At 35.0% G+C, this 27,746-nt stretch overlaps 1 protein-coding gene across 2 annotated transcripts in view; it reads right to left on the minus strand.

The window, feature by feature from the left end:
• The window catches only part of LOC109055644 (nuclear factor of activated T-cells, cytoplasmic 2-like), a 34,243-nt gene extending 6,679 nt beyond the window's left edge, over positions 1-27,564 (minus strand). The window contains exons 1-9 of one of the 2 annotated variants that reach the window (XM_042713715.1): positions 26,792-27,564; positions 18,770-19,688; positions 17,509-17,677; positions 12,409-12,611; positions 12,127-12,299; positions 10,530-10,670; positions 1,825-1,880; positions 1,580-1,712; positions 636-1,364 (exon numbers count right to left, since the gene is read on the minus strand). In XM_042713715.1, coding sequence (XP_042569649.1) covers positions 636-1,364; positions 1,580-1,712; positions 1,825-1,880; positions 10,530-10,670; positions 12,127-12,299; positions 12,409-12,611; positions 17,509-17,677; positions 18,770-19,688; positions 26,792-26,849 — 2,581 coding nt within the window. In that variant the 5' untranslated portion in view covers positions 26,850-27,564. Of the gene's footprint in view, positions 1-635; positions 1,365-1,579; positions 1,713-1,824; positions 1,881-10,529; positions 10,671-12,126; positions 12,300-12,408; positions 12,612-17,508; positions 17,678-18,769; positions 19,689-23,783; positions 24,333-26,791 lie in introns of those variants that run through there. The other variant, XM_042713714.1, reaches the window with a different exon arrangement.
• Positions 27,565-27,746: the final 182 nt, after the last annotated feature.

Consider the following 27,746-nt stretch of genomic DNA (forward strand, 5'->3'; position numbering starts at 1 on the left):
CATAGTGCTTTGGCCATTTTCAAAGTCATTATAACACGCCTATGTTTTATTTGACACAACTGAAAAACGAAACAGAGTGTGTGTGTGTGTGAGAAAACGAAATTCATTCAAGATAATTCATTCCTATTTTACTCTTCCTGAGTAATGTAAAGTATATATTCTAAAGCCAAGGGTACAAAATAGATCTTTCATTCATTCCACTTCATATAATACACATTATTGCTAGGGTCTCACTGTCCTTGGGTCATATGTGTGAGAAAGAAAGAAAAACTAAATGTTAAGACAAGAAGAGATGGACTTGACAAGCACTCTTCCTGCTATTGTCTCAAAGCAGACAAAATAAACTCACTCACATGCACTAATAATACAACAACAACATATCAATCAGTCAAAGAACGTGCCAGAATGGCTCTTGACAATGCATTCCTACGACCACATATTTTTAAAGACAATTTGAAAGCATGTGTCACTACATGCATTTGCACTGACAGACGCTTTTGAGCCACAGTATAGATTGGCACACTATTTAAGAAGCAGTTTCTAAAACTTCCCAACCAGTATGCTTATTTTTACATAATTACGAACGTCTACAATCAACCATCAGAACAGCTACTGGTCATCCTTTAGCTACTCACCATCATCAAGGTAGGCCTGGTCCAAGTTCTCCTGCTTGACAGTGACTCGTCCAGGAACGCTGGTTCTCTGTTCTTCTGTTGAGGAACATCTCTGGGGCTCTACTTGGACAGGTGGTGACCTGTCTTTGGCCACTCTCTGGAGGAAGGGCTGTTGTTGGATGACTGTTGGGTAATTCTGAGGGTGCTGAGGTGCCTGGGCTGGTGCTGGGGAACGATTTGCCCCTGTGGCTTGAGGACCATGCTGATTGTAGCCCTCACAATAAATGATGTGTTGATGTTCTGGAGGTGGTGGCGCAGGAGGATCTCCACCTCTGAGCAAGTGGTGGTTGGTGGGAGAGAACTGGATGATTGAGGGATGCTGATTGGAAGGATGCTGGCCAGCCAGATGAGAGGACTGGGCTGGGGAACCCGTGTGGACCAGAACTGATCGATGGGAGTCTGGAATCATAGTGGCTCCCGTCTGAGAGTAAATAGGACTGCTTGACAAGCTCTTTCCAGGACGGGAGTACATTATGGCTGGGCTCTGCTGCTGAAATCGGTGGTCTGGAGGGGAGACACCCAGGCGGGTCTGCTGACAGGGGACGAGCCCAGGCACCAGGCCACTCTCTGGGGGGATGACCCCGCGAGGGTTATAGTATGGCTGTGGAGACACCCCCAGCATTTGTGACATGGAATAACCCATCCGACCAGATTCATATTCATCCACTGGCTCTTTCTTAATAGAGGGAACTAGGGAAGTAAAATAATTGTGAGAATAACCGTTAATATTCAAAGTGCACTTATCAATTCTGAACCTGGACTTAACATTAATATCACGGAAAAGGTAAATAATATTCAATATACTAAATGCAAACTGAGGTCATGCACATATAAAAATCTTACAAGTACAGTAAATAATTCCCCCAACCACCTTAAAAGTACTGAAGCAGAAATAATCTGCACACCTGGTAGTGGCATGTAGGTGAAATGCTGAGGTTGACTGCGCTTCCGTTTCCCATTTATTACGTAGAAGTTGACTTTGGCAGGATGGCAAATGGATGGGTCTCTATACGGAGGCACTTCAATGAACAGCATGCTCTGTGAATGAGAGAATTGTTTTATTTGCTGCATCTATACACAGTGTACAAGAGGAGCATAAAATATAGACCTTGAGTAACAGTTATTCATGTAATGTAGGTGATGGACTTACTGCCTGGCTTTTGTCTTTGTCAACTGTGGCTTCCAATTCCCAAATTTGCTGTCCATCTGGAAACAGAAAGACAAAAAAAAGTTTGTTGATTAAATTAGTTAAAATTGGGTTACTTAAGTTAAATTGAGATTAGTTAGGTTTAACAGTATCCATCCATCCATCCATCCATCTATCTATCATTTGTGAGACAAAACATCTCGCATCACACGTGTTTGGTGTCAAAGTTCTTCCCTCAATTGTTTGGGGAAATACAGGCTTGGCCAACCAGCTTTATGATTGCAATATTTCGACCTTTCTCATTGACACACATTGCTTCTTCTCCTTGTTCTTAATGACTCAACTCTGTTTTGACACGTAAAGTGGGTGATGAGTTGTGGGATCATCTGTCATATCCATAGATCATAGGGTTCTTACATAATTCCTCGCCTACAGACTGGTTCCCGTACCATAGAGATTGCATGTGGCACAAGTCAGTAACCACGGTTTTACCCCACACCCACTTCCTGAGACATAAATTTCTGAGATCTCAGTATGAACAATGTGAATTGTGCATCCCTAATCCCAAGGATCTTTTTCAAATAGGAATTACATAACAGTGCACGCTGTATTCTGTCTTCCATTTTTGAATTTATCCACAAATCCAAAAACCATAGTAATAGAAAGTAAACAACATTTATCAAAAAAATATCTTTAAACCAGAACAGAAAATAGCATTCCTACCAAATTAGTCACTAAACCGGGAGCGCTTTTGCTCCGTATCACAGCAGCATGTGGGAAACCCCTCATTGGGCTGCAAATGAGAGACATGTGGCTCAAATGAGTCAGCACTAGCGAGGGGGATTCCACTTGCAGTGCCAGGACAACGTCTTAAAACTGCTTTATGATCAAACTGCTCCTTTTCACCCGCAACAGGTGATGAGTGCTTCTTCCTTGGCCATTCTGTTTGTTTGCAGTTTGTTCCAAAGCTCCTTGTTCAGGATCCCATGGGTTTGTTTTTTACTTTTTCTTATAAGTAGCCATAGAAGCTTTGTGAGTGGAAGCCCAGCTCGGCATATGGAGTGAAATCAGCAAGAGCCAGCAAAACTCCAGCCAAAGGCAGCTGTCTCCCATTTCGAAGGGATTTCACAGTTATAATGATTCAGAATGCTCTGTCAAGATTAAAAACCCTCCACAACAAAAGCAATACTTATGTCCATTATTTCAATACATATTTCCTTTTTTAACAAATGCAAAAGGCAATCACATACAATGGTGCCAAAAAGTATCTTTGACAGAACTAAAAAAAAATGAACATATGAACATCATTGCATTAAATAACAAAACATCAAAGCTAGTGGCATCTGAAAATAAATGCTGCAGGAGGAATATTTTTAATTTTAAATTTTTTTTTTAGAATTCAAAACCAGACAGACTTCTTTTAATTCAATGGTCTGCTTGAAAAAGTGTGTTTGTGCTGACTTTTTGTTTTGCTTGACATTTTTTTATCTAATTCAGTGACATCTAATGCAAAGGTGAAGTGTATCATTTCTGTGGCACTGGCATAGTAAAACAATAGCTATATAATTAACAAAAATATTTTATTATTATTTTTTATAAATAAAAATAAAAAAATATATTTTTAATGCCATAATCAGCACAACTGCTATATCAAACATATTATAATAAAATATATTAGAATAAAAATAATACAATATATTATTATAAATAAATAAAATTAACTTTGTACATTACAAAACTATGTAAAATCTTTCAGTTAAGTATTTAACAGAATTCAAAAAATAATTAAAAAATAATCTTATTATTATTATTTGTATAAATATAAATAAAAATAAATATTTTATTTTTAAATGCCATATCAGCATAAAACTGCTATATCCGCAGCAAAAATAAAATATTATAATAAAAACTATAAATAACTGTTGCTGCGTCATGCTCGTTGGGATGTTAAAATAAGCACAGAGGGGATCTTGAATTATGTGATCATTTGCTCACCCTCCTGTCAATTAAACATATGACCTTTAATTGTTTAAATACTTTGTGAGCACACTCAGTGCCGGCGCTGTGGTGGGGCATTCGAGGGCCGTGCCCCCCCTAGCGGTCATTGATGCCCCTCCTACAGGCCATGGCGTGGCCCCCCCAAAAAAATCCCTTTTAGTTATTATTTTAATATTAAATGTTCAAACTGTAACTTAAATTAAATAAAATAAAAAGAATGGGGAAAATGCATAATTTTGGTTGTTCATGGCACGTTACTAGGCTTCATCATGGTTATTGGTCGCCGAGTAAACTTGTTACATTTGATTTGCAGCGCACGTGCAAAATCCATTTCAAGTTGAAGAACAGTTTGTCCGTCTATATTATAGACAGTTGTTAGCAGCTAATTTTTAAAAAAGCAGGTGAATTGTTGATGAATGTTTGTGGGTTCTAACTGCATTTGTGTTTTATACTTGGCTGTCTGTAAAGATATATGGGCTTATGTCATTTCTGCCTGGTGCGTGCATAAACTGCTGGGAGGTGTGTAATCCAGGTTAAAAACAAGTATTAGCATAAAGTAATAGCAGAATATACATTTATTTTTGTCTTTTATTTATTTTGTTTAGAAAATGAGTCCTTTAGAGTCAAGTCCTTGAAACCCTAAGAAAAAACGGTGTTTAAAGAAATTATTTTATTGTTGGAAGCACACTTTGTATTTTCTGTATTTTATTTTTTCCCATTTCCTGTATTTTTTTTATCTTCTATCTATTTCTCAAGTTCTACAAAATTTGCATTCTACGCAAATCAAAAACTAAAAAATCAGTTAAACCTTATACCTTGTGTGAGTGGCTCATTATTGTTGTGACATCCTTATTCTCTGCAGGCGAATTTTAGTCTTCTGATTTAACATGGTCCATACGCAGACATTTGTATGATGATGTCCAACTCGTTTTATGAAGAAAAAAGCGCCTAAGTTTTCAGAAAACATCTATACGAAAATAACTTTGTCTGATGGGGACATTTTTTGACCGGTTTTTCAAAGCTTCAAAAACTTATTCAGTGTTTTATTTTTGTCGTCGTAATTTGTTAATTATTTAAGTATAAAAAATATATAGCTATTCATTGTAGGCCTATTTTATGTTTTTTATTTAGCCTATATTATATTTATATTATTATTTTCTGTCCTGTTCTGTTGTTAAGGCTATCTGTTCTGGGCCGGGTTTCCCGATAACGATGTAGCCTAGCCTATCTTAGCTCTTAAAAAGCGCTCTCTACGTGCAAGGTTATGAACGTTAGCCGCAATTCCTCGCGCGTTTCCCAAAAATGCACATTTTCCCAAAAATGTAGGCTACTGAACGCATTAGAAACGCGAGAAAGAATTAGGTTACTACGTGCTACTTGAGTCGCTGTCCATTCGCTGACGTGCTGAACTAGGCTATACTAACCTTATATTGAATCGTATTCTGAACGTTTAACCTAACAATTGTCATCTGTTGTGTATTAGGATTTTTTTAGGTAAAAAAAACAATTATATAATGACATTCTATATAGATAGATCATTGGAGCTAACATTCTAGGGTAGAATGTCATTCTATATAGATCATTGGAGCCGTATCCGGTCGGCAAAACAGCAAATTTCAGCGCTGTCTTCTGTTTCTCTTTTAGATAAAAAACCCAAGTCTAAATCTTTCATTGTCATTCTATATTGATCTTTCAGATTTAGGTCTGGATTTCCATGCTACTTTGATGTTGCCAATGCGTAAAAAAATATTTATCAAACGACAGTGCCCCCCCGCCGATGATCCAATGCCCCTCCAGTAGATCTGCTCTGACGCCGACTCTGAGCACACTGTATATTTAGAAAAAAGAGAATGTGTTAGTTACGGAGAAAGAGGGGCTAACCCATTTAAATCAACATCAAAAAGTTACCTAAAAGAGCATTTGAGTAACGGCTCTTTTCTGATAGACTAAACACATTGGCCTACACCTAACAGATCAATAAACAGAACTACCAAAAACAAACAAAAAGCAGACGACACATCGCGTACATCAATAAAACAGAACGTAAACAGCAGTAGTGAAGCAAATGTGAACACAATGGGTGAAAAAAAAGGCTGCAACGGGAACTCTGAAGGTTGAAGGAGCACTTTCTAATCACACAGCTGTGACTGGATTTTATATGTAAGCAAAACTGTCGGGTGCCACCTGTCCGAGGCAAAAAGCAGCGTCAATAAGAGCAAGTAGTCATAGCACACACACACACACACACACAATCCATCTGCTGCGCTTAGCATGCATGAAAGAGCACAGTGTGTGGGAGTGCCATAACAATGACACCTGCAGGCAAAGGCTCTGCCACCAACACCACAACAACATCTAAACACACATTTGATACACTAAAACATACTTCCTATAAGACTTTCTAGTCTTTAAGGACACTAAACTCTTCAAGATCTGATTAAAGTGAATACAGAATGGCTTTTGAAACCCATTTTACTTCAATAATGTGAAACATTTCCTAAACACTGTAGTGGAAATCACTGTAAAGACTGGGGAAAGAAAGAAAGAAAAAGGAATAGAAGCTAAATGGAAATTATTAGAGGCAGAGTAAGGTAATATTACAATCATTCTGTCATTGATAGATATTAATGTATAAACAAGAGGTTTCTTTGTAAACAGATTTGTAATGGTTAATATATGAACAGTTGGGATAAAGGAAAGACACCGCAGGTGAAATCGATTTCATTAAGATTTTTTTGCACATTGCAAGTTTGCATATTTAAATATTATGTTTAAAAATGCAAATGATTTATCTATTTAAATATGTACTAATTTGCATACATTTCCAAAACTGAAATCCGAACATTGGTTCAAAATTCTGGTCTCATTTTGGATGTATGAGGATTTTAGATATCTCTATTTATACATTTTCACCATGTTTTTAGGAATAGAGGGTAAAAAATCAAGTTAATAATATATGATATGAAGAAATCCCTGCATAAAAACCTTCAGAATATAGATAAGAATAAGGGCCAGATTAACTAAACGGCAAATTATTATTAAAAAAAATTAAACATTTTTGCGGGTGATTTTCTGACAATGTGCAAATTAAAGAACACAGACGCAGCCAGATCATTTCCATAATGATCAACACAATCTACAAGAGCAGCGCAAATTAGGGTCTGCTTTAAGATATGCTTTTCTGGAGCATTAAATAATGGCGCAAATACCAGTAATTTGACGAGGGCAAATGTAAGTAAATCATGTTGCGTGATTCATTTTAATACTCTCCTCCCATAAATTTTCTGTCTGAAAGGGAAACTCCTACAAATGCATATTCAGTGAGGTCAGACGCAAAAACAACTCTGTCCACGCCTTTTCAGGGCTTCAGGGGGTCTTTTGTAAATCCAGACAGTACTATTTTCAGGCCGAAAGACGGTTTGCGCTGGTTGTAAGTTGTAAGTATTACTGAAGTGGAGAAAAAAAAAACAGCCTTTTTTTAATGATATGTATTGTGATAGAAATCTACAGATGCAAATAGATAAAGTGCAATAAAACAAACACTTAAAAGTGTATTTTGCATGTTTTGGTTCCACACATTATGACTAGTGCATGAAAAAAATGTTTTTGCCTCTACTGCATTTCTCTTACCTTTACTTTGTAGAGATATGTTTTTATTTTTTTTTTAAATGCACGGTCAAAAGATGATATGCTACTTGCTACTGCCAATTCTAGAGAGCATTTCATTAAACAAAAACTGTATATGCCTTGAGCAGATGATGACGTCATCATTACTGTAAGATGCTTGTGTCTGCTAAAAGCTCATTTTGTAAACTTAGGAGTGCACTAGCATATTGAAGGCCCCAAAGCTTATAGTTGTGAACTTAATACCTAAAAACTCAAATTTTAAGTGAATTAAATGCAACTTTAATGTAGACTTTAAGTATGAAATAATTGTGAAAATACAAGAAAAACAGGTAAACGACAGTGAAATTGGACCCTGGTAAAAACTGACGTAGATCAGCCGCTGCACTGTTTAAAGCTGACACTGTATTCAGATCAGAAATCTAAAACTTCATGCAAATGCGAGTGAAACAGATTAGAAAAGGTCACAATTCAAATGAGAGCCTAATGGTCTTTTGCAGGCCACAGTCATTCATAAAGTTCACCCATGGGTTTGTGAGCGTCTGCAATGACGTAGTTTTAGCAGCTGTTCAGTTTGAGTATTTAATCTGCTAGTTTCAGATAAAACCATAACTCATGAAAATGGAAACAGAATGAGAAAACAACCATTGTGTGTCCTACTTTCTGTCCACTATGAATAATGTCTGATTAAATAAGCCAGACAACACACAAGAGCAACTCTACACATGTGTGTCACTAGACACAAAGGCGACACACTCTTCAACAGAAGTGCCACCCGCACACTGAAACAACAACAAAGAGAGGACAATGATGCTTTGCCTCTTATCTGCGAAATAATGCAAACTGTTGATGGGTAAATTGCAGTAGCGCACCGTGGGGTTTCAGTCAGGGGCTTCCGTAAGCAACTGTTAACTACTGTACATAACCTTACACATCTATATTAAACATCTCTGTAACAGTTAACACAGCCATATGCATATAATTCGCATATTATGCCACACACAGGCTCTCAACAACAATGACAGCTGATCAACAATTTCATCAGTAAGATAGATTAGGGTGGGTTAAATGCAGAGTAAATTTCCCTACATAGATCAGTAAAAGTAATCCACCAATACACGGGTCACTATGAACATTCACATCACTCTAAAATGACGATGCTCCCACAGCACCAGAACTGTACAAATGCTGGACATCCACACACCACGCCACAGCATTATCAACCATCACATACACCTCCATAACAATGTGCATGATTCAATACTCGTCAAAAAATAAAGCACTCACCTCTCACTTTCTAAATAAAGTCAGTGCATCTGTCATTCCATGTCCCTTTACTCGTATTAAAAAGTAAACATGGCCAAATAACTTGTTGTGCTCGGTGCTAGCTGTTAGCCACTCATAGATGCAATCTTTGAAATTGCGCACAAAACCTTTGTTAGCAAATTCAGTTTAAGTAGTTTATCCTTTCTCAGTTATTCCTCTTTTGTAAAGAGCACCTTGTAAAAGGCATTTAGTAGATCGGCAACAAGATCTGGTGTAGGCGCCGGCGACTGCGGCTGTCATTTTCTTCTTTTCTTTTAATTTCACTTTCATACGTTGGAAATTCCCAACTAAACGCTGGGGCGCAGTGTTGCCAAATTGGGCTACTTTAACTCTGTTGCCGCGGGTTGTTTTTCATGTCCGCTGGATGAAGCGACCTCAATAATGTGATATTTAGCCTTTGGAATATGAATTTTACCTGGGGAACCCCGCCTAAAACTCCTGGAACGCAATTTTTAACAGGGGATCCCTCGAAATGCGATTGGGTGGGTTTTGTCGAGAAGCACTGAGGGTGTGCGGCCATTGAACGTCAAAATTTGATTGGCTGATGATTCTGTCACTAATGCTCGTTACAACTCAGATGCGACGTCTTTGAACAAAAGGGAAGCGCTATCTGTAGTGCTGGCAGCAGACTTTTTTTTTATGTAGGATATTCCAGTTCAACCTCAACGCAGTTTGCTTCTCAGTGTGAGCCACAGAAAACAAACAAAAAGCACAAAAACAAAAAAAAAGAGTGGCATGAAAACCCCACAAAATCAAACTTTTTGTTAGCTTTGAGTCTTATATATTAGTGTACTCCTAAACATTGACTTTTAGCAGGTAAACACCAGTGTTATTTTAGTATCACTGAGACTACACTTTTATTTATATTTTGAATCAGATTTTTATTTTCCATTTTCATTTTAGTAATTTTGTTGTTTTTGTCATTTTTAGTTGTTTTTTATTTTTAATGTCTAGTTTTTAATAACTTTTATTTTTATTAATTTTATTTTTCAGTTTTAGTTATTTTAGTACTTCAAGTTAAACTAAATTAAAATGAGAAATGTTCCTTTGCCAGCTAGATGAAATAAGCTTTTTATTTTATTTTATTTGTTCGGTTAACTTTATTTCATGTAACATAATTTTTTATGGTTTGAATTTTAGTTTTAAGTTTCAGTTTTAGTTTTTTATAGTTTTAGTTAACTAGAATAACCCTGATAAACACTTAAAAATTAAAATATACAGTCTTTCTCTTTCAGAACAAAGTTTTTGTTCAATAAAATGTCCATCTGTGTTTCTTTTCTAACTCTTTTCTTCCTTTCCCAACCATCTATTAGTCCCAACGAGGTTGACTGGAATTAAGTAGCTTCATTGCTTATGTCTGCAGTACAAAGCATCAAGTGTTGCTTCACTATGACGTAAACTAAAGGCAATTATTTAGCTTGTTTGTTTATTCTGTTTATTGGCTGATTTGATCATGCTTTCAGCTACAAAAAAATAACTGTAGTATGCCAGCAGTATGCCGTCCTGGGAAATTACTACATACAAACTTCTCAGGAGGACTTGAACAAGAATTTAGCATAAATAAAATGATCAAAATGACTAGAAAATCAAGCAACAAACCACACGCATTCAGTATGTCCAGCCCCTAGTTCCCATTTCAACACATATGTTGACACAGGAGGGACAATTACATTTCTTCAAAATCTGCACAGAAACAGATTACACGTGGACCTGCAAGTGTACTAGGCAGAAACTTTGAAAACCAATCTTAAAGTGCTTACCGTGAGTCTTCTCCATGAAGATCACCTTTGAATCTGCGCTGAAGTTCTGGCCGGTGAGAATCATCTGCTGGCCTCCGAGAACCGAACAGGCATCCATGTCCTGCTTTTCTACCATGGGCAGCTCGTGGGCAGATCTCTGGGCTATAGAGTCAAAGAGAGAGCAAACAATGGATGTCGATGTTTGGATTGAATTAAATATCACACGTTTGAACCCTAGTAAGAATATGGCCCATGAACTGCAAAGTTTCAGAGACCACCAATTGATTCTGCAATCAATAAGTCACTAAGCGTCAGCCAAGTGACCAATAAAATGTTTCCCAAAAAGACACTAAACCTCATGTTTATAAAATGAAGCTAAAAACACATAAATGTATAAAATGTATTATTGGTAGTATTAAATAATATAATAATATATTTTATACATTTATATGTTCATTTAAAAAAAAAAAAAAAAAAATATATATATATATATATATATATATATATATATATATACAGTTATATAATAAATATAATAAATATAAAATATGTACATATATATGCACTAATTTTATTAATATATATATAATATATATATATATATATATATATATATATAATACATATATATACATACAGATAAAATATTTACATACAATATTAAATATAATTCAAATAATTAATATATAATATATAATAACATAATTATATGAATCTAAATAGTCAGTTTAATTTAAATTTTATTATACAATTCAAATAATATTTAAAAAATATAAATGCTGTGATTGTTGCTTGGTATGGGCTGCCTACTAAATGATACAAGCAATAACACTAAGAATCTTAAACTATGAACTTAGTATGCGAGTCATACAACAGATTAGGAAGCCAACGTATTTTAGCTCATATTTTAATTCATTTAGAATTTTTTGCTTTGGAATTAAGAGGTTTTTAACTAGAAGAATTAGATGAAATGAATTTTCTTCAGCCAAATGAACATTATGCCATGTAAACAACCAGACAGGAAGATCTGGCTTATTAAACACCCTGTTTATTTACTTTAGGCTGAAGGAGTATTAAATCCTGTTTCACGTGGTGATAAAGTTATTAAGGACATGCACTCGTGAAACGTATCTGTGATTTAATATCTGCTTCAGCTACTGTGATTAAGACAAATACAAGTGACCTTTGGACAGCTGTGTGATGTGCAGTAATCTGAATTAATGAAGCGCACGAAGCTGAACTAAATAATACAGCATTTTACCTGAGATATGTCTGCAAATACAGCAACACTATCAGATTTAACTTCCTAATAAAGAAACAGGGAGCTGTAATTTATCAGGCTCATTTTAAATTCATTCCTCTTTCACACAGTTGACCTTGGTTTGCATCGAACAAAACCTAACTGAGGAGGAAGCAGAGCAACCAGACACAGCATGAAATGTGTTCACACACACTGTTCAAATACTTGACCCTAAACAGATCAACAAACAACATCCAGCCACTGAACCTGTTAGGTCCTTCAGAGTTTAAGAAACCAAGAAAGAAATGAATAGGTTCAGCTTTGATTTACTTCTGATTTTAAGTACATTTCACCACTTTGGAGACTAATTTTACTCACAGCATTCGATGGGATGCGACGCAGCTTGCAGAGACACGTGTTGGCCTCCTGGCTGGGGAATATGAACACGGAATACCAGTCGAACACGCGTGTTTTTCCGCCCAATGTCCGTCTCCCCTTTTCGCAGCTCGATGTCGGCATTGCGAAGCTTGAGAATCCCGGCGCAATCAATTCTGAAAAGTATTCAAAAGCAATTTCTGCCATGTTACTATGCAAATTTAAGACCAAAAACTGAAGGAGGAGGAAGAATCATCATCATCATCATCATCAAGGTTTACTTACATTGCTTTCATATTATTCTTTGGCTCAAGAGGAATCTCTAGGACTTTGGTGCTGCTGATGATCTTCTCGTAGCTGGTGGTGGTGACGGTTTTGCCGGTAATGCGATGGACCTGATAGAAAGCGTGAGGCTTCAGGATTCGCTCGTCTGCCGTGCCAATGAAGATCTGTAAACCCAGCGGCTCCTTGCCCCTGTATCCACGCAACTACACACAGAAAAGCACAAAAAGAGATATTTATTAGCATGATTCAGTTCTAAACTCTATCATTTGTAATGCATACTACTGTTCAAAAGTTGGGGTAACATTTTTTAACATTTTGGAAAGAAGTTCCCTTATGCTCAACAAAGCTGTATTTAACTGACCAAAAATAATACAAAAATAGTAAATATTATTACAATTTAAAAGAGCTGATTTTTATTGAAATATATATTTAAAATGTAATTTATTCAGAATTTTCAGCATCATTACTCCAGTCTTCAGTGTCACATGATCCTTCAGAAATAATTTTAATATGCTGATTTGATGCTCAAGAAACGTTTCTGATTATTATCAATGTTGAAAACAGCTGTGCATATTTCTTTGCTGAATTAAAAAAAAAACATTTATTCAAAACAGAAATTTAATTTTTTTTTAACATTATAAATGCCTTTACTGTCACTTTTGATCAATTTAATATAATTAAATGCATACTTAATTGAATGCTTCCTTGCTGAATAAAAGTTTTAACGTAAAAACTTTTAAAATATATATAACTATTAAAATATATAATATTTGTCATGCTTGTTGATGTTTTGGCCTATCATCAAACTCAACTTGTTTTCTCAATAAAAAAAAATAAATAAATAAATGTGACGTTTGCAAACTACTTCTAATCTCCTCAAACTCATCAGTCACTCGCAAACTCAAACTGTGGCCAGGTTTGTGGCCTATGGGTCCTTTAAGTGCCATTTGATTGATCGTGGAAGATACATTTCAAATTAAAACCAAAATCTGAATGAATCTGGTGTGGCAGTTTGGAAATCATACAGTGCCTGAGTGCAAAACAACTACAACAACAACAACAACAAGTTCTAAAATTAGGTTTATGCATATGCAGATGAATGTGAGATTGCACAAATGCATCTTGGATTGCTGTCTGAATTCCTGCACTGAAGGTTAATAATTCAGAAGAGCTTTCAAGTCCTGTCTGACACAGAGGCAAATGGCTCACATTTTCATATGCAAAACATGGCAAGCCCAATGAGAAAAACAACTATGGCCTTGTCATCTTGTTGTAGATGAGCAAGATACGGTGAACAACAAAACAGGCTTTATCTAGCTACATTATAACTACACGTATTTCACGACTATAGATTTTGGAGAATGCAACTTAAGGGCTTTGTGCAGGAAAAAGACCAGTTTTAATATAATATGAGGGTGAAAAAACTACTTCATCATTTAGAGAGCTTTCCATTCAAACAACTTGTAATAAACTAATACAGTCCCTACAATTAGAGATAAATGCATTTCTCAAGCTAACTTTGATGATCTCTGCAAACACAAACTTGGTTTTTATTTGCTATTGCAACTGTAAGTCTTGTCCTGCATAATGCATAATCTTGAAAATTCCCAACCTCAATTTTCTTTGTGTTGACATATTTATGTCTATAAATAACTACCAAGAAAATAACAATAATGTAAATAAATAATAACACAATAAATAAAAGTAAAAAAAAGTCATGCAAATAATATATAGCAAATATATATATATATATATATATATATATATATATATATATATATATATATATATATATATATATATATATATTAAAATGCAATTAATAAAATAATTTAAAAGTAATAAAAAATAAAAGGATATATTTAAAGAAAACTGCAATTTATAAATAAAATTAAAAGAGGTAAAAATAACCTAAAAAAATTATGTAAATAAAATAAATAAAATATATTAAATAATTTTAAAATGGCAATTAATGCAAATAAATAAATGCAATTAATAAAATAAAAATAAAAAGTACTAAAAATAAAAATACATTTTAAAAAATGTAATATTTCTAAAAATGTTTAAACATATCTATCTTTTAAATTTATATTTTTTATATCAAAGATCTTGCGTTTTGTTAAATAGCTAACAGCCTTCAGTTTGTGTCAAAACCACACGTCAGATTTTATGATAAATGAAAGTATAAGTCACTTTCAAAATAACTACATTTCAGCTGCTTCCTCTGCAAGCAACTAATGGAAACACTGACCTTTCTTAGAGTCCTTTTGTGATTTACTGAAAATATTCAAATCACTATGACATGATTGCACAAACAGAGTCATGTGAATACTGGAAGCAGATGACACACAAAAACGCAAGTAACAAATTAGATGTGCACTCTTAAAAAAAAAAAAAAGTGTCTAGATCGGAAGGAAGCGTGCAGTAACCACAGAGCATGAAGATGCAGCTAAATTTACTCAGGAATTCAAAAGCACATTGAGCAGGGCATGTGTAAACACTACATCTCTCGTATTTGGTGAACAAAATTGGTGAACAACAATGCTGCATCAGATATGTCATCTGAAATGTGTGCAGCTGGAGCAAAAGAATCATAGATAGTACTAGGTTTAGTAACCTAAAATTTTGATTGGCTTTATTATAAGAGAATATGATGAAAGTCTTTCTTAAAAGCAACATCTGAGAAAGACAAATCATAAAGGTGATCTCTTTAATATCTCAACTGCTTCTCCTAAAGAGCGGTGGGATTAAATGGAGAGCATATTGACATGTTTGCTTAAGTCTCCTGCTTCTGACATGTTTCTCCTAAGAAAAAGAGCTCAATAATGTCTCCTCTAAAACATCTCACACTGTGCTCAGATTTGTCAAAATCCTAAATTCTGCACTCAAAAATCAGATGAACTCAAACATTTCGCAGTAACTTTCCCAAATTATTTCAACTATGCCATCCACATTAATTGGATATATTTATATTTTTTCCCAAGGGTGAATATGACAAAAACTGCCATAAAACAAATCATATTTTATCCAATAATAATAATAATAATAATAATAATAATAATAATAATAATAATAATAATAATAGATAAATAATCAATATTAAATACAAACATAAAAAACAAACAAACAAACAAACAAAAACAAGTAAATGAATAAATATTAAGAAAGTTGATATTTGGAAAATAAATATTCTGGGTTATATTTCATCCCTAAATAGATAAATAATTAAATAAGCATACATACATACAACACATAAATAAATAAATAAATAAATAATGCATAAGTAAACTGAAAAAAAAAAAAAAAAAAATATATATATATATATATATATATATATATATATATATATATATATAATTATATATATATATATATATATATATATATATATATATATATATATATATATATATATATAATTATATATATATATATATATATTATATATATATATATATATATATATATATATATATATATATATATATATATATATATATATATATATATATAAATAATTATATATATATATAGGGATAAATGCATAAAAATAAATAAATAAATAAAATACAATTAGATTTAATATTATTATATTAGAAAAAAAGGAGAGAGAGAAATACAAACAAATACATTTGTAATGAAATAGAAAATATATATATTATTATTTTGGAGTGCAAAATTACCTTAGATAAGCAACCTGTGACTGCAAATTTTTACTAACAGCATAATGTTGATTTTAATTGATTTTGACAGCAGAATTCTATAAATACTGTCATTGTGCATGAACGTCTAAGTGTGTCTCTGGTACGAGAGACGGGCCTCATGGAGTGGGTAAACATGGCTGTTTCCATGGGCCATCTGAGAACCTGGTTGCCATGGCAGCTGGTGAGCGGTGAGTCAGTGGTGAGGTCGGAAAAGTAAAGTAGATGAAGGAGCAGTCCTGAGTAACTCCCGCCTCGTGATTGGCCAGCGACGCACTGCACTGACCACAGCCAGTGCCAGGGAATGGAAAGCTTTAAACATATTGGCTTTGCCAAGGCAGTCTGCAATCTTTAGCAGAGCGCTGACATCGGAAGGATGCTGGCCGCTCCGCTAACAAGACCATTAAAGATGGTTTACACTGAGAGAGCAAAAAGCAACAAGAGGGCTTTCATATAAACTGTTACCCGAGCAACTTCAAACTTTAAATGGTAAACAAACTGAGCAATTTCATGTGTCTTCAGAATACAGCTGCCATTACTGCATCTGTAAAAGCTCGTGGTGAACACAACTTCCTGAAGAGAGTTAAGCAATCTAAAAGCAAATCAGGAAGCAGCAAATCCCTCTTACTCTAAAGACTCTATGACAAAATAAAAATTACCACCATGAAAACCAATGTTGATCAAAAAAAAAAAAAAAAGAATATATATATATATATATATATTAAAAAGTAATGCAAATAAAATAATATTTTTTAAAAAAAAATGCCATTTATAAAAGATTTAAGAGATTTAAAAAGTAATAAAAAATAATAAACACATACACACACAAACAATAATGTAAAAAGTAATACAAATTTTTTAAAACAAAATATACTTAATAAAATAAAATTAAGAAGTAATACAAGAAATATTTTTACAAAATGCCATTAATAAAAAAAAAATAATAATAATTAGTAGTTATACAAAAGTAAACAAATAAAAATAATTGTAAAGTAATAAAATTAAAAAAATTAAATATATTAAAATAATAAAATTAATTAAAATATGCCATGTTGCTAGGGTGTTCTGGGAGGTTCATAAGGTGTTGCTTAGCATATCTGGATGAGTTACGAGCTGACGTTTAAATAATTAGGGTTAGGGATTTTAGGGGGAAAAAAAATTAAAAAGTACCTGACCATAATCATGAGCAATAACAATAGTGATGCTCGTCTTAGCACACACTACTAATGAATGAGTGCGTTCATTTGTGTGAGGATTGATAAAAGCACGGACATCACACAGACGAGCAGAAGTCCATTTTCATAGCCCTGACCTGGGGCGAAATCACCTCACATTGCATAATGACTAGGAAATACCTTCACACGCATGTCTAATGAGACGAGACAGAATGAACACCCACCTGGACCACTGGGTGACCTCCGGTAGGGGCTTTGACTGCCCCGCGGCTGCCCTCGGTTTCATAGTGAGCCCTGTGGTGCGGTTTGGGCTGCACCTCGATGTGGAGCTCGTACTGATCAGTGCGGCTGGGCAGAGGCCACTCCAGCGGGGGCAAGGAAGCCACGGGGATGCTGGGAGAGATGAAAGATGATAGTCATGCTTATTTGCTTAACATATCCGATTCATAGCATGAAAAGAGCAGCAGGTGTGTGAGCCATGGAGGGCTTTGCAGAACATGTCATCTTATACAAGTAATAAGTAATAAGTGCCACTGATAACAGGACAAACTAGAAACATATTTATAGTTTGGGGTCAGTAAGATTTTTTTGTTTTGTTTTTAAATAATACTTTTATCCAGCAAGGATGCATTTAACTGATCAAAAGGGACAGTAAAGACATTTATAATGTTACAAAAATGTCTATTTCAAATAAATGCTGTTCTTTTGAACTTTTCTTTCATCAAAGTATCTGGAAAATAAACACCATTTCCACAAAAATATTAAGCAGCACAACTGTTTTCAGCATTTTTAATAATAATAAATGTTTCTTAAACAGCAAATTAGCATATTAGAATGATTTCTGAAGGATCATGTAACACTGAAGACTGGAGTAATGATGCTGAAAATTCAGCTTTGCATCACAGAAATAAATTACATTTTAAAATATATTCAAATAGAAAACAGTTATTTAAAATTGTAAAATAATAATTAATAATAATAATAAAATAAGGGTATTTGAATGTTAATGTATGTTTTTAAGATTTATGTTTTTTATTTTTATGTGAAAATAATATATTAAATTTAGATTTATTAAATATTTTGTTTAATATTTAAAATTTAAGATTATCGGTACAGTTCAATAACCAGGTCTGCTTAGCCAACTGACAGGTTTGCCAACAGATAATAAACCAACATTTTTATACATTTAAAAATATATATATATTTAATGAAAAATTTATTTTATTCAAATGTATTATCAATATATATATATGCATATGGATCAAATATCGGTGACCGATAATCCTACTTTCTAGATCGGTATTTACATGTACCATCAAAAATGTAAATAAGTGTAAATTTAAGTGTAAATTTGTATCTTTAATTGTGAATAAAGACATAATTTACCAAACTGTAATGACAACAAATTATCTTCCTTTAATTGCTATCACTTTTCAAGCAAACCCTGCATCAAAAGAAAATGATGACACTTGAGCAAATATTTACCTGCATATTCCAGGCACCAGCTGTTTAGGCCAGATTTGAGGGATTACGAAGAACGGTTCAGGGCCAGGTTTGGTCTTCACATCCTGGTCACATGACACCAGGTAACTCTCAGTGTGGTTCTCTGGGTAAAGCGGGTAGGCCTGCTGGTTGGTCTTCACGATTTTGGTAGGAATGGAACTAGCTTGGGCGATGCCGAACCCATTCATGACCCCTGAGATGTTATTGGAGCCATACTGGGGGGTGTGATGCTCTTCGTGGCCACCGTGGGGCGACGGGCTGCGCGAACGGGCCACCGGCACCAGGTTTCTGTACATGTCGTAGGTGCGTTTGCATAGAGGAGAGGTGGAACGCGAACCGGGCCGGGGCGAAGGAGAACGCGGCCCCACGCAGCCGTCCTCGGCCAGGCTGGTTTGCGGAGAAGTACCCGGACTGGTTCGAGGGGAACCCGTGTGGATGCCCTGGAGTCGCGGGCAGAGTTCTCCAGCTGCTTGGCTATTGCTGGGCGAAACGCAAGGGGAAGCCCAAGGCGAGTAGTTCTCCGAATGCCAGGAGGTGGATGAGTTGCTGCTGGCGGGACTCAGGCACTGCGGCTCCCGGTAGGCCAAAGGGTCGTGACCAGGCACGGTGAGACCGGGACTGGGGCTGATGTTCAACAGATGGTTCTGGAGCGAGTCTCGACCATGACTATAGTGCTCACTGGAGGGCGTGATCTCGATCCGGGGGCTCAGCGCTTGGCTGTTGGGTCTGGCGTTCTCCAGGAAGCTCTTCGGCTCCAGTTGCTCATAGCCAGAGAATCCTTCGTTGAGTTCGGCGAAGGAAGCCGTACACTGCTTGATGCCGTACGGTTGAGCTTCCTCCACAGGATAGGAGAGGCTGGGATGAGAGATGAGGTTTTTGTGCAAGGAGATGCTTTGCTCATCTGTAACAAACAAACAACAGACACAAAATGGGTAAGATGCTGCCTTTTATTTAAAATCAAATTACATTTACTAATAGCATTTTATACAATACAGATAGTTTAAAAGCAGCTTCACAGTAATAAACAAAAAATACAACAGTACAAAAAGTTACAATTTCAACTGAAAAGCAGCTCTAAAAAGACAATAGTGTCATTATAATCATCTTAATTTAGTTCAGTGTTGATTCAATTAAATGCAATAACAATGTGAATGGTGCAAAGATCTTCATTTATGATCCAAATACAATTTCCGCTGTAAAGCAGCTCTAAAAACAACAGATTTATTATTCGGTTTAATTTCAATGTTCATTCAATTAAATTCAATAACAGTATAAATGTTGCAAAGTTTATTAGTTATGACGCAAAGACAATAGCGCCATCAGTGCTGGGTAGTAACTGATTTCATGTAATCTGATTTACGTAATCAGATTTTAAAAAATTAGTACCTGTGATTTGATTAGATTAGATTCTTTTTTTTTAAATATTGCTAACCAGATTACAGATACTTTTTTTATGGATTACATGCTTACAGATTATACACACAATAACAGTGAATTATTCATAATTTATTGATTCTCCAAATGTTTAAATTGTTTTAGAAAGGAAATTCTACTGTCTCATATAGTTTAGCTTTGAACATTCACAATATAGAACGGCCATGTAAATGCCATGCAAATTAATTTGCAATCCAAGCTTCTGAATTTGGGGACAAAAGCACCTCTCTCAATCAATTATACTATTCATAGTACCATGTATGAGACAAATAATTACTCTAGTTAATAAACACAGTCAATGTATATATATATATATATTTAAAAAGTATCCCTATTTGGGAAACCCTGTAGTATTGTAATGTTTAATACATTTCATTACATTGATAACAAAGAATGGAATATGTTTTATGTTTCTTTGTTTTTAATAACAATAATCCAATTCAAATCTATAAACAACTTTGGTCAAAAGTAATCTAAAAGTAATCCAAAAGTAGTCAGAATACTTTACCTAAAATTAGTAATCTAGATTACATTACCGACTACAGTTTTCATCATGTATTTTATAACCAATAACAGACTACATTTGGTAAATAATCTGCCAGCATTGCATGTAATGTAGCTCAATTTAGTTCACTGTTGCTTCAGTTTAGCTCAATAACTGTGAATACTTTAAAGTTCATTAGTTATGAAGTGAACTCAGTTCAACTTTAAAGCAGCTCTACATTTTTCCCATAGGGATTTTTAAAAAGTCTTCATTTAAGAGTTAAAAGCCATGAACCAAACCAACGAGCTATGCAGTGAAGCATCATGTTACAAACTTTGATTTGAAGCGAAAATTTTTGAAAATCGGGCAAAAAGTCAAAGGTACAAGAGTGTGTACTTGAAGGCTTCAACTGAAAAAGCTACAATGCCAAGAAACTTTGTGAATGATATAATCATGATTTCAAGATGTTCATTACAACATCCATTGCAAAATATGCTTAACACAAATACGTCATTCGCAGTGCATTCTGGGATTGACCGAATACTGAGGAGTTCCTTTTGGCACAATTTACTTGTTATGAATCTGTGATAGGTGGAGTTCTCTGTAGTTTATGTAGTATTTTTTCATTCCACTGTTAAACATAATTAATTTAAAAAATAATTTAAAATGTGTGATGAGGTCTTTAACAGAAGCATGTTACGTCGATTAACAACCTTGTAGCTCATAGTACGTCTCTCTTTAAGTTATGATTCACAATTTTTACTTCCGGAATCTGACTCTATGGAAATAAACAGTAGCGGTTTTTGGCACGGGTGAACCGGGGCGGCATTTTTTCAGTTAAAAAAAAAATAAAAATCCTCCACAAAGTGGTTTTCTATTATCTATCATTTCAATTGAAATTGGAATTGGCAGATTGGCGTCCCTGCTTGCTGAGAAGGTGCCGTGCACAGAAGCTGTGTGAGAAGGGGAAAGGGGAGCGGGGCCCGGCGCGGGGGACAGATTCACCATAATATCGTGCTTTGCAACAAAACTGTTACAAGTTCTGTTATATTTATTTCCATCATTTGGGTTAACGTTAGGCCCTGTAATTAGCCAACGGAATTTTCAAATCTGTGTAATTATAATTTAAATCGTACTACTTTTCAAATTGTATTTCATAAACCAACATTTCAGACGTTATGTCAAAACTTTACGGGGTTTCAAATCAAAAAATGACTTTTTGTTACAGAACAGGGCATTGATTTCATACATGTCCACTGTAGAGGACATCAGGACTAAAATCATGTTTATCGGGCATTTTGGGAGACACAACAAGTGAATACGGAAATAAATTATACATCAATATTCCTATGAAATATTAGATATTATTATTAAAATGTTGCCAATTATTACTCCAATTATTACACTTCTTTTTTCAATAGCTAAATGTTGCTCCAAGAACACATTAATATGCAAATTAGATACAGTGTATAGATACATTGCATTGAATGGGAATATTAATTTATGGCCATTTTACCCACATATTGCATAAAGTAAAATTGTGTATCAATTCATTCCATTATATCTTTCATAACATAGTTGAGAATCATCTTTATACAAATTTTGGTAAAAAATAAAAAATCCATAAACCCAAAACGTTATTGGTGATTGAAAAAAAAATCTCATTGTTTTTGCCTATACATATAATTTCATGTCATTTTTAAATTAAACGACTGAGTCCTAGTGTCCACTACAGAGGACATAGCATAACATATGAATAACATTTGATTTTTTTTTTTTTTTATCATTTTTTGACCATTTGTTTCTAATGCTCTAAACAATGTGATGACATGAAAAAGAAAAAAAAAACTGCTCGTTACATTTTTTATATATCTGATTGTATACATTTTTGGCACATTTATGTATATAGTGTATATTTATTTCAGTTCGGATAACTTATACTGTCATATTTTGGGCAGAATTGTGTTCATTGTCTTTTGGCAATGTTGGAGGTGAAGATTGTGCACCTTAAAAAGTGTGTTTCCTGTTGTAATTGCAATAGTTAAATAACTGGATTCTCTTAAGTGTGTTTTTCAGATGTTCTAATGAAAGATTTGTGCAATTGAGAAATATAATATTCTCTTTCACTTCTTTTGTTATAATAAAATATAAATTTTTCTTGCCCAGGGTGTAATTCAATGTAGAATCACCGCTGGAAATAAATACAGCTGTTTTGCATTTTTAATCAAATATTGTGTATTCATTTACACAAACTTTTTTACACATTTGGAAGTCCAATCAACTGACTCAACCTGGTTGAGATTAGTTCTGGTTCATTTCACACACTGGAAATAAAAGGTCAAGTCGCATTGCATTATGGGATACAGTATTCTACATAATGTGCTCTGTAGTATTTTACACATTTTGAGATGTGCAGTAGGTCATTCTGTGAATACAGAAAATTTGCATTCTGTCACATGTCCTGTCTTGATATCATGTGTGATGTTGTGTTAGTTCAAGTTGAAATATCATTATCATCATGTACAACATCATAACTGTGAATGAAATGATCACACTCTGTCCGTTTGGGAAAAATGCAATTCTTGTCTAAAATGTATTATGTGATGGTAAATTAATAAATTCAATTAATTTTAAAAAATAATGCAAGCTTTAAGTAAAAAGTGCCAATTAAAATATCACTGATTTCAAAATCTTTATACATTTATATAAAATTTATTTAAGTGAACAAAAAATAAATAAACACATAAATAAATGATTACTTAACAACAACTATAATATTGTTTAATAAAAATAAAAATATATATGACATTACATTCCACTATTTATAGATCTATATCATTAACATATTACAATATTTTTAAAATCCTCCCAGCGTTTCTGTCCCCATATAATTTTTTACTGAGGTATTATATTTAATATACCTTAAATTAAATCATATAGCCAATAGGTTTTATTCATGCATACTTACTGTATTTTATGTTTATGACTTATTTGCAATAGTTTAAACAGCTATGCATCATAATGCTGGTAATTATATTCTTCAGCACACGTTTTATGCAGAAGTTTAGTGAAACAAACCTTGAAGTTCCGTCGTGGTTCCATACTCAAAGAGATAGTCAAACTCCAGCTCATCCTGACAGTGCACCTGACTCAGCTCCTCAGCCAGTCCTATCGCAGCCTTATCGCCGTAAAAAGAGCTCATCTGTCTCAGTCGGATTTATTTACCCCACTGCAACTTCATAAACGTGTCGAGACAAAGCCGGCTGGTTTACACGCGAGGGTCCGAGCGGCCAAACGCATCAATAAGATCGAGCGACAGATGCGCGCGAGTGCAAGCTCAACTTCCGCCTTAAACTTCACTCACACCCCCATTTACACTATCAGCGACAAAATCAGAACACGGCCATCAGCCTACTACCAAAGGAAATGCTCGGGAATAGACGCAACAGAACGGAGAGGACGCGTCTCCTGCGTCGCGTCGCTCGAGGGCAATGTAAATAGAGTGGCACTTTGAGTAAGTTTGTCTGAGTGTTTGTCTTACTACATGTAACATTAAACCTTCCGTCAATCAGACGGACGTGATCAAACGGATGGCACGCGCCTCCTGTTGACAGGTACTAGTTATAACTGCGACGACAAAAGCAACTAGTCCTTGATCTGAGTTCAGCATCAGGGCGGGTGTGAGTCCTGCCCTCATCCCGTAAGAACTGCTGCCCCCGAGTGTTCACCTCTACACAACACTACACGACCATCAAACAAACGAGAAACACACTAGATAGAGCGAGAGATAGATAGAACGAAGATAGAAGATCTATCTATCTATCTATCTATCTATCTATCTATCTATCTATCTATCTATCTATCTATCTATCTATCTATTATCTATCTATCTATCTCTGTCTATCTGTCTGTATATATATATATACCTCTCTGTCTTTCTGTCTGTCTGTCTGTCTGTCTGTCTATCTATCAATCATCTGTCTGTCTATCTGTCTGTCTGTCTATCATCTGTCTGTCTGTCTGTCTGTCTGTCTATCTATCATCTGTCTGTCTGTCTGTCTCTCTCTGTCTATCTCTGCCTCTGTCTGTCTGTCTGTCTGTCTGTCTGTCTGTTTGTTTGTTTGTCTGTCTGTCTGTCTGTCTATCTATCATCTGTCTGTCTGTCTGTCTGTCTGTGTCTGTCTGTCTGTCTATCTATCTAGCATCTGTCTATCTGTCTCTCTCTGTCTGTCTCTGCCTCTGTCTGTCTATCTGTTTGTTTGTTTGTTTGTTTGTCTGTCTGTCTGTCTATCTATCTATCTATCATCTGTCTGTCTGTCTGTCTGTCTGTCTATCATCTGTCTGTCTGTCTGTCTCTCTCTGTCTATCTCTGCCTCTGTCTGTCTGTCTGTCTGTTTGTTTGTTTGTTTGTCTGTCTGTCTGTCTCTTTGCCTGTCTATCTCTGCCTCTGTCTGTCTATCTATGTCTGTCTGTCTGTCTGTCTGTCTATCTATCTCTGTCTGTCTGTCTCTGTCTGTCGTCTGTCTGTCTCTCTGTCTGTCTGTCTGTCTCTGCCTCTGTCTGTCTGTCTGTCTGTCTGTCTGTTTGTCTCTGTCTATCTCTGTTTATCTGTCTGTCTGTCTGTCTATCTGTCTATCATCTGTCTGTCTGTCTGTCTCTCTGTCTATCTCTGCCTCTTTCTGTCTGTCTGTCTGTCTCTGTCTATCTCTGTTTATCTGTCTGTCTGTCTATCTCTGTCTGTCTGTCTCTGTCTATCTCTGTTTATCTGTCTGTCTGTCTATCTGTCTCTGTCTGTCTGTCTATCTGTCTGTCTGTCTCTGTCTATCTCTGTTTATCTGTCTGTCTGTCTGTCTATCTGTCTCTGTCTGTCTATCTTTCTATCATCTGTCTGTCTGTCTCTCTGTCTGTCTGTCTGTCTGTCTGTCTGTCTGTCTATCTCTGCCTCTGTCTGTCTGTCTGTCTATCTATCTATCTATCTATCTATCTATCTATCTATCTATCTATCTATCTATCTATCTATCTATCTATCTATCTATCTATCTATCTATCTATCTATCTATCTATCTATCTATCATCTAACTAATCTGTCTGTCTGTCTGTCTGTCTAGAAATTTTAATTTGTCATTTATCTTGTGGTCACTGCTATCGTACTATTTTACATGATTCCTTAAAATATAAAACCACTTTCCACCCCATCAGACGTCCCGATCCTACTCTGAGAATTTTTTGGAACAAAGGTGGAAAATAACCCGCAATTTTAGACCCACGGCTATTCCAGACAAATCCAGACTTTTAATAGACTGAAATGACACGATGTGATTATTTACATGGTGGCAGTATCTAGGGTTATTAAACATTACCTGAACTTTCCATTGCAGCATCATCTATGAATAGCCAAGTAGTCTGAATTTTATGTAACTAATGATATTCAATACTGGCACTGAGTCGTGATGAGCTATACAAAATCCTTACTATTTCTGCCGCATCTGCATATAGTATGCTGGTATACCAATCCAAATTCAGCTGGCCATTTATTATTATTATTATTATTATTAAACAATTGTGAAATCATTACAACTGTAAAAGCTGTGCTAACATTTTATGTTTTGTACATCACAATATAACTTTAGACATGCTATTTAAACCCAAGTGCACCTGAACTACTGCATCTCCTCTCTCTGAATAAACCAAATATCCTCCACACATGCACTAATAAAAATCAAAGAGACACAATTTTCCATGTGTCTGGGAAACAAAAGCAACTTCATATAAAATATGCACAAGTTTTGAAAACTAAACCGTCTGTTAAATGCATGAGAATAGTCTGAATGAATCATAATTCTGAATCCAACAGAAAACCACAATATTGCATATATTGATGCCATTGAGAGTTTCCTCATGACGTAACTGCCCTTTACTGTACATACTGTAATATACTCAACATCTTTCATTGTCTATTACATTACTAAATAAGTTAATTTCATTTACATTCCATTTAACATTAACAGTTTTGCTATAAGAAAACGTTAGAAATCAAATTATTGATTACCAGTAATTCACAACACTTCAGCACGCGCCATCCATACCTTGATCCATCGACCTCATGCTGTGGAAGTGCATCAGTCTCCAAGACTCTCTAAACATTTGGAAAATATACAAAAAATAAAAAATGAATTCAACAGTCCAGAAATAGCCTTTCTGTACAGTTCATAGCAGAAAAAAAAAATCTGGATGGAGAAAGCTGAGAATGAAAAAGCAAATACTCCGTTATAAGTGCAAAAAAAGAGTGGTGTGAGCTCTGTGTGGTATGAACTCCTTTGCCTGCTCTGAGGATTGACTTGAGTATCAAGAGCGGCTTCCTTCCCCAGCTCTGGGTGTATATAATGGGCCAATGCTGTAAAATAACGGGATTCCCTCAGTGTTTCCTCCTGTTTGTGCGCTCTGCCATGGAAACCTGGAGCGATTCCATCTCAGAGCGCAGGGCTTTCCTGCAGAGCGCGCACTCAGGAATCCATGACGTCTCCAGCCCCTGCGCCAAGGCATTTCTGCGGCTTCTCTCAGACAGTGGCGCACAAGAACTTCATTGTGGGCTTGAAAAAATTAGCGCTGAGGGGAAGAGGAGGGGGAGAAAAATGAAAACAGGAGCAATGTTTAAGCATTTGCATGAAAGAGACGAGCTACACAGCGGGGTTGTGAGCGGACAGGGCTCATTAAGTAACCCAGGCGACAGCTTTACTATACTGTACATTCAGAGTCTCATTGGACTCAAACATAGTCAAATGGCACAGAAAGTGTATAGACACTTCAAATGTTTGAATGGCATTGCATTAGCCTAACAAAATATCAAAAGGTATTTTAACTAAAGATAGTACAAACTCACCTTTCACAGGAAAAAAAAAAAATTAAATAACTAAAAAACATCAAAATAAGTTACATTTTTTAATTACTACATAGTTCATTCATTGTTTTTACACATTATACATTCATTATTAAATTCTAAAATTAATTAAATTCACAAAATATTACCTTTGGGAGTAGTTG

This window comes from Cyprinus carpio, chromosome A23 (assembly GCF_018340385.1).
Source record: "Cyprinus carpio isolate SPL01 chromosome A23, ASM1834038v1, whole genome shotgun sequence".
NCBI classification, from domain to species: Eukaryota; Metazoa; Chordata; class Actinopteri; order Cypriniformes; family Cyprinidae; genus Cyprinus; species Cyprinus carpio.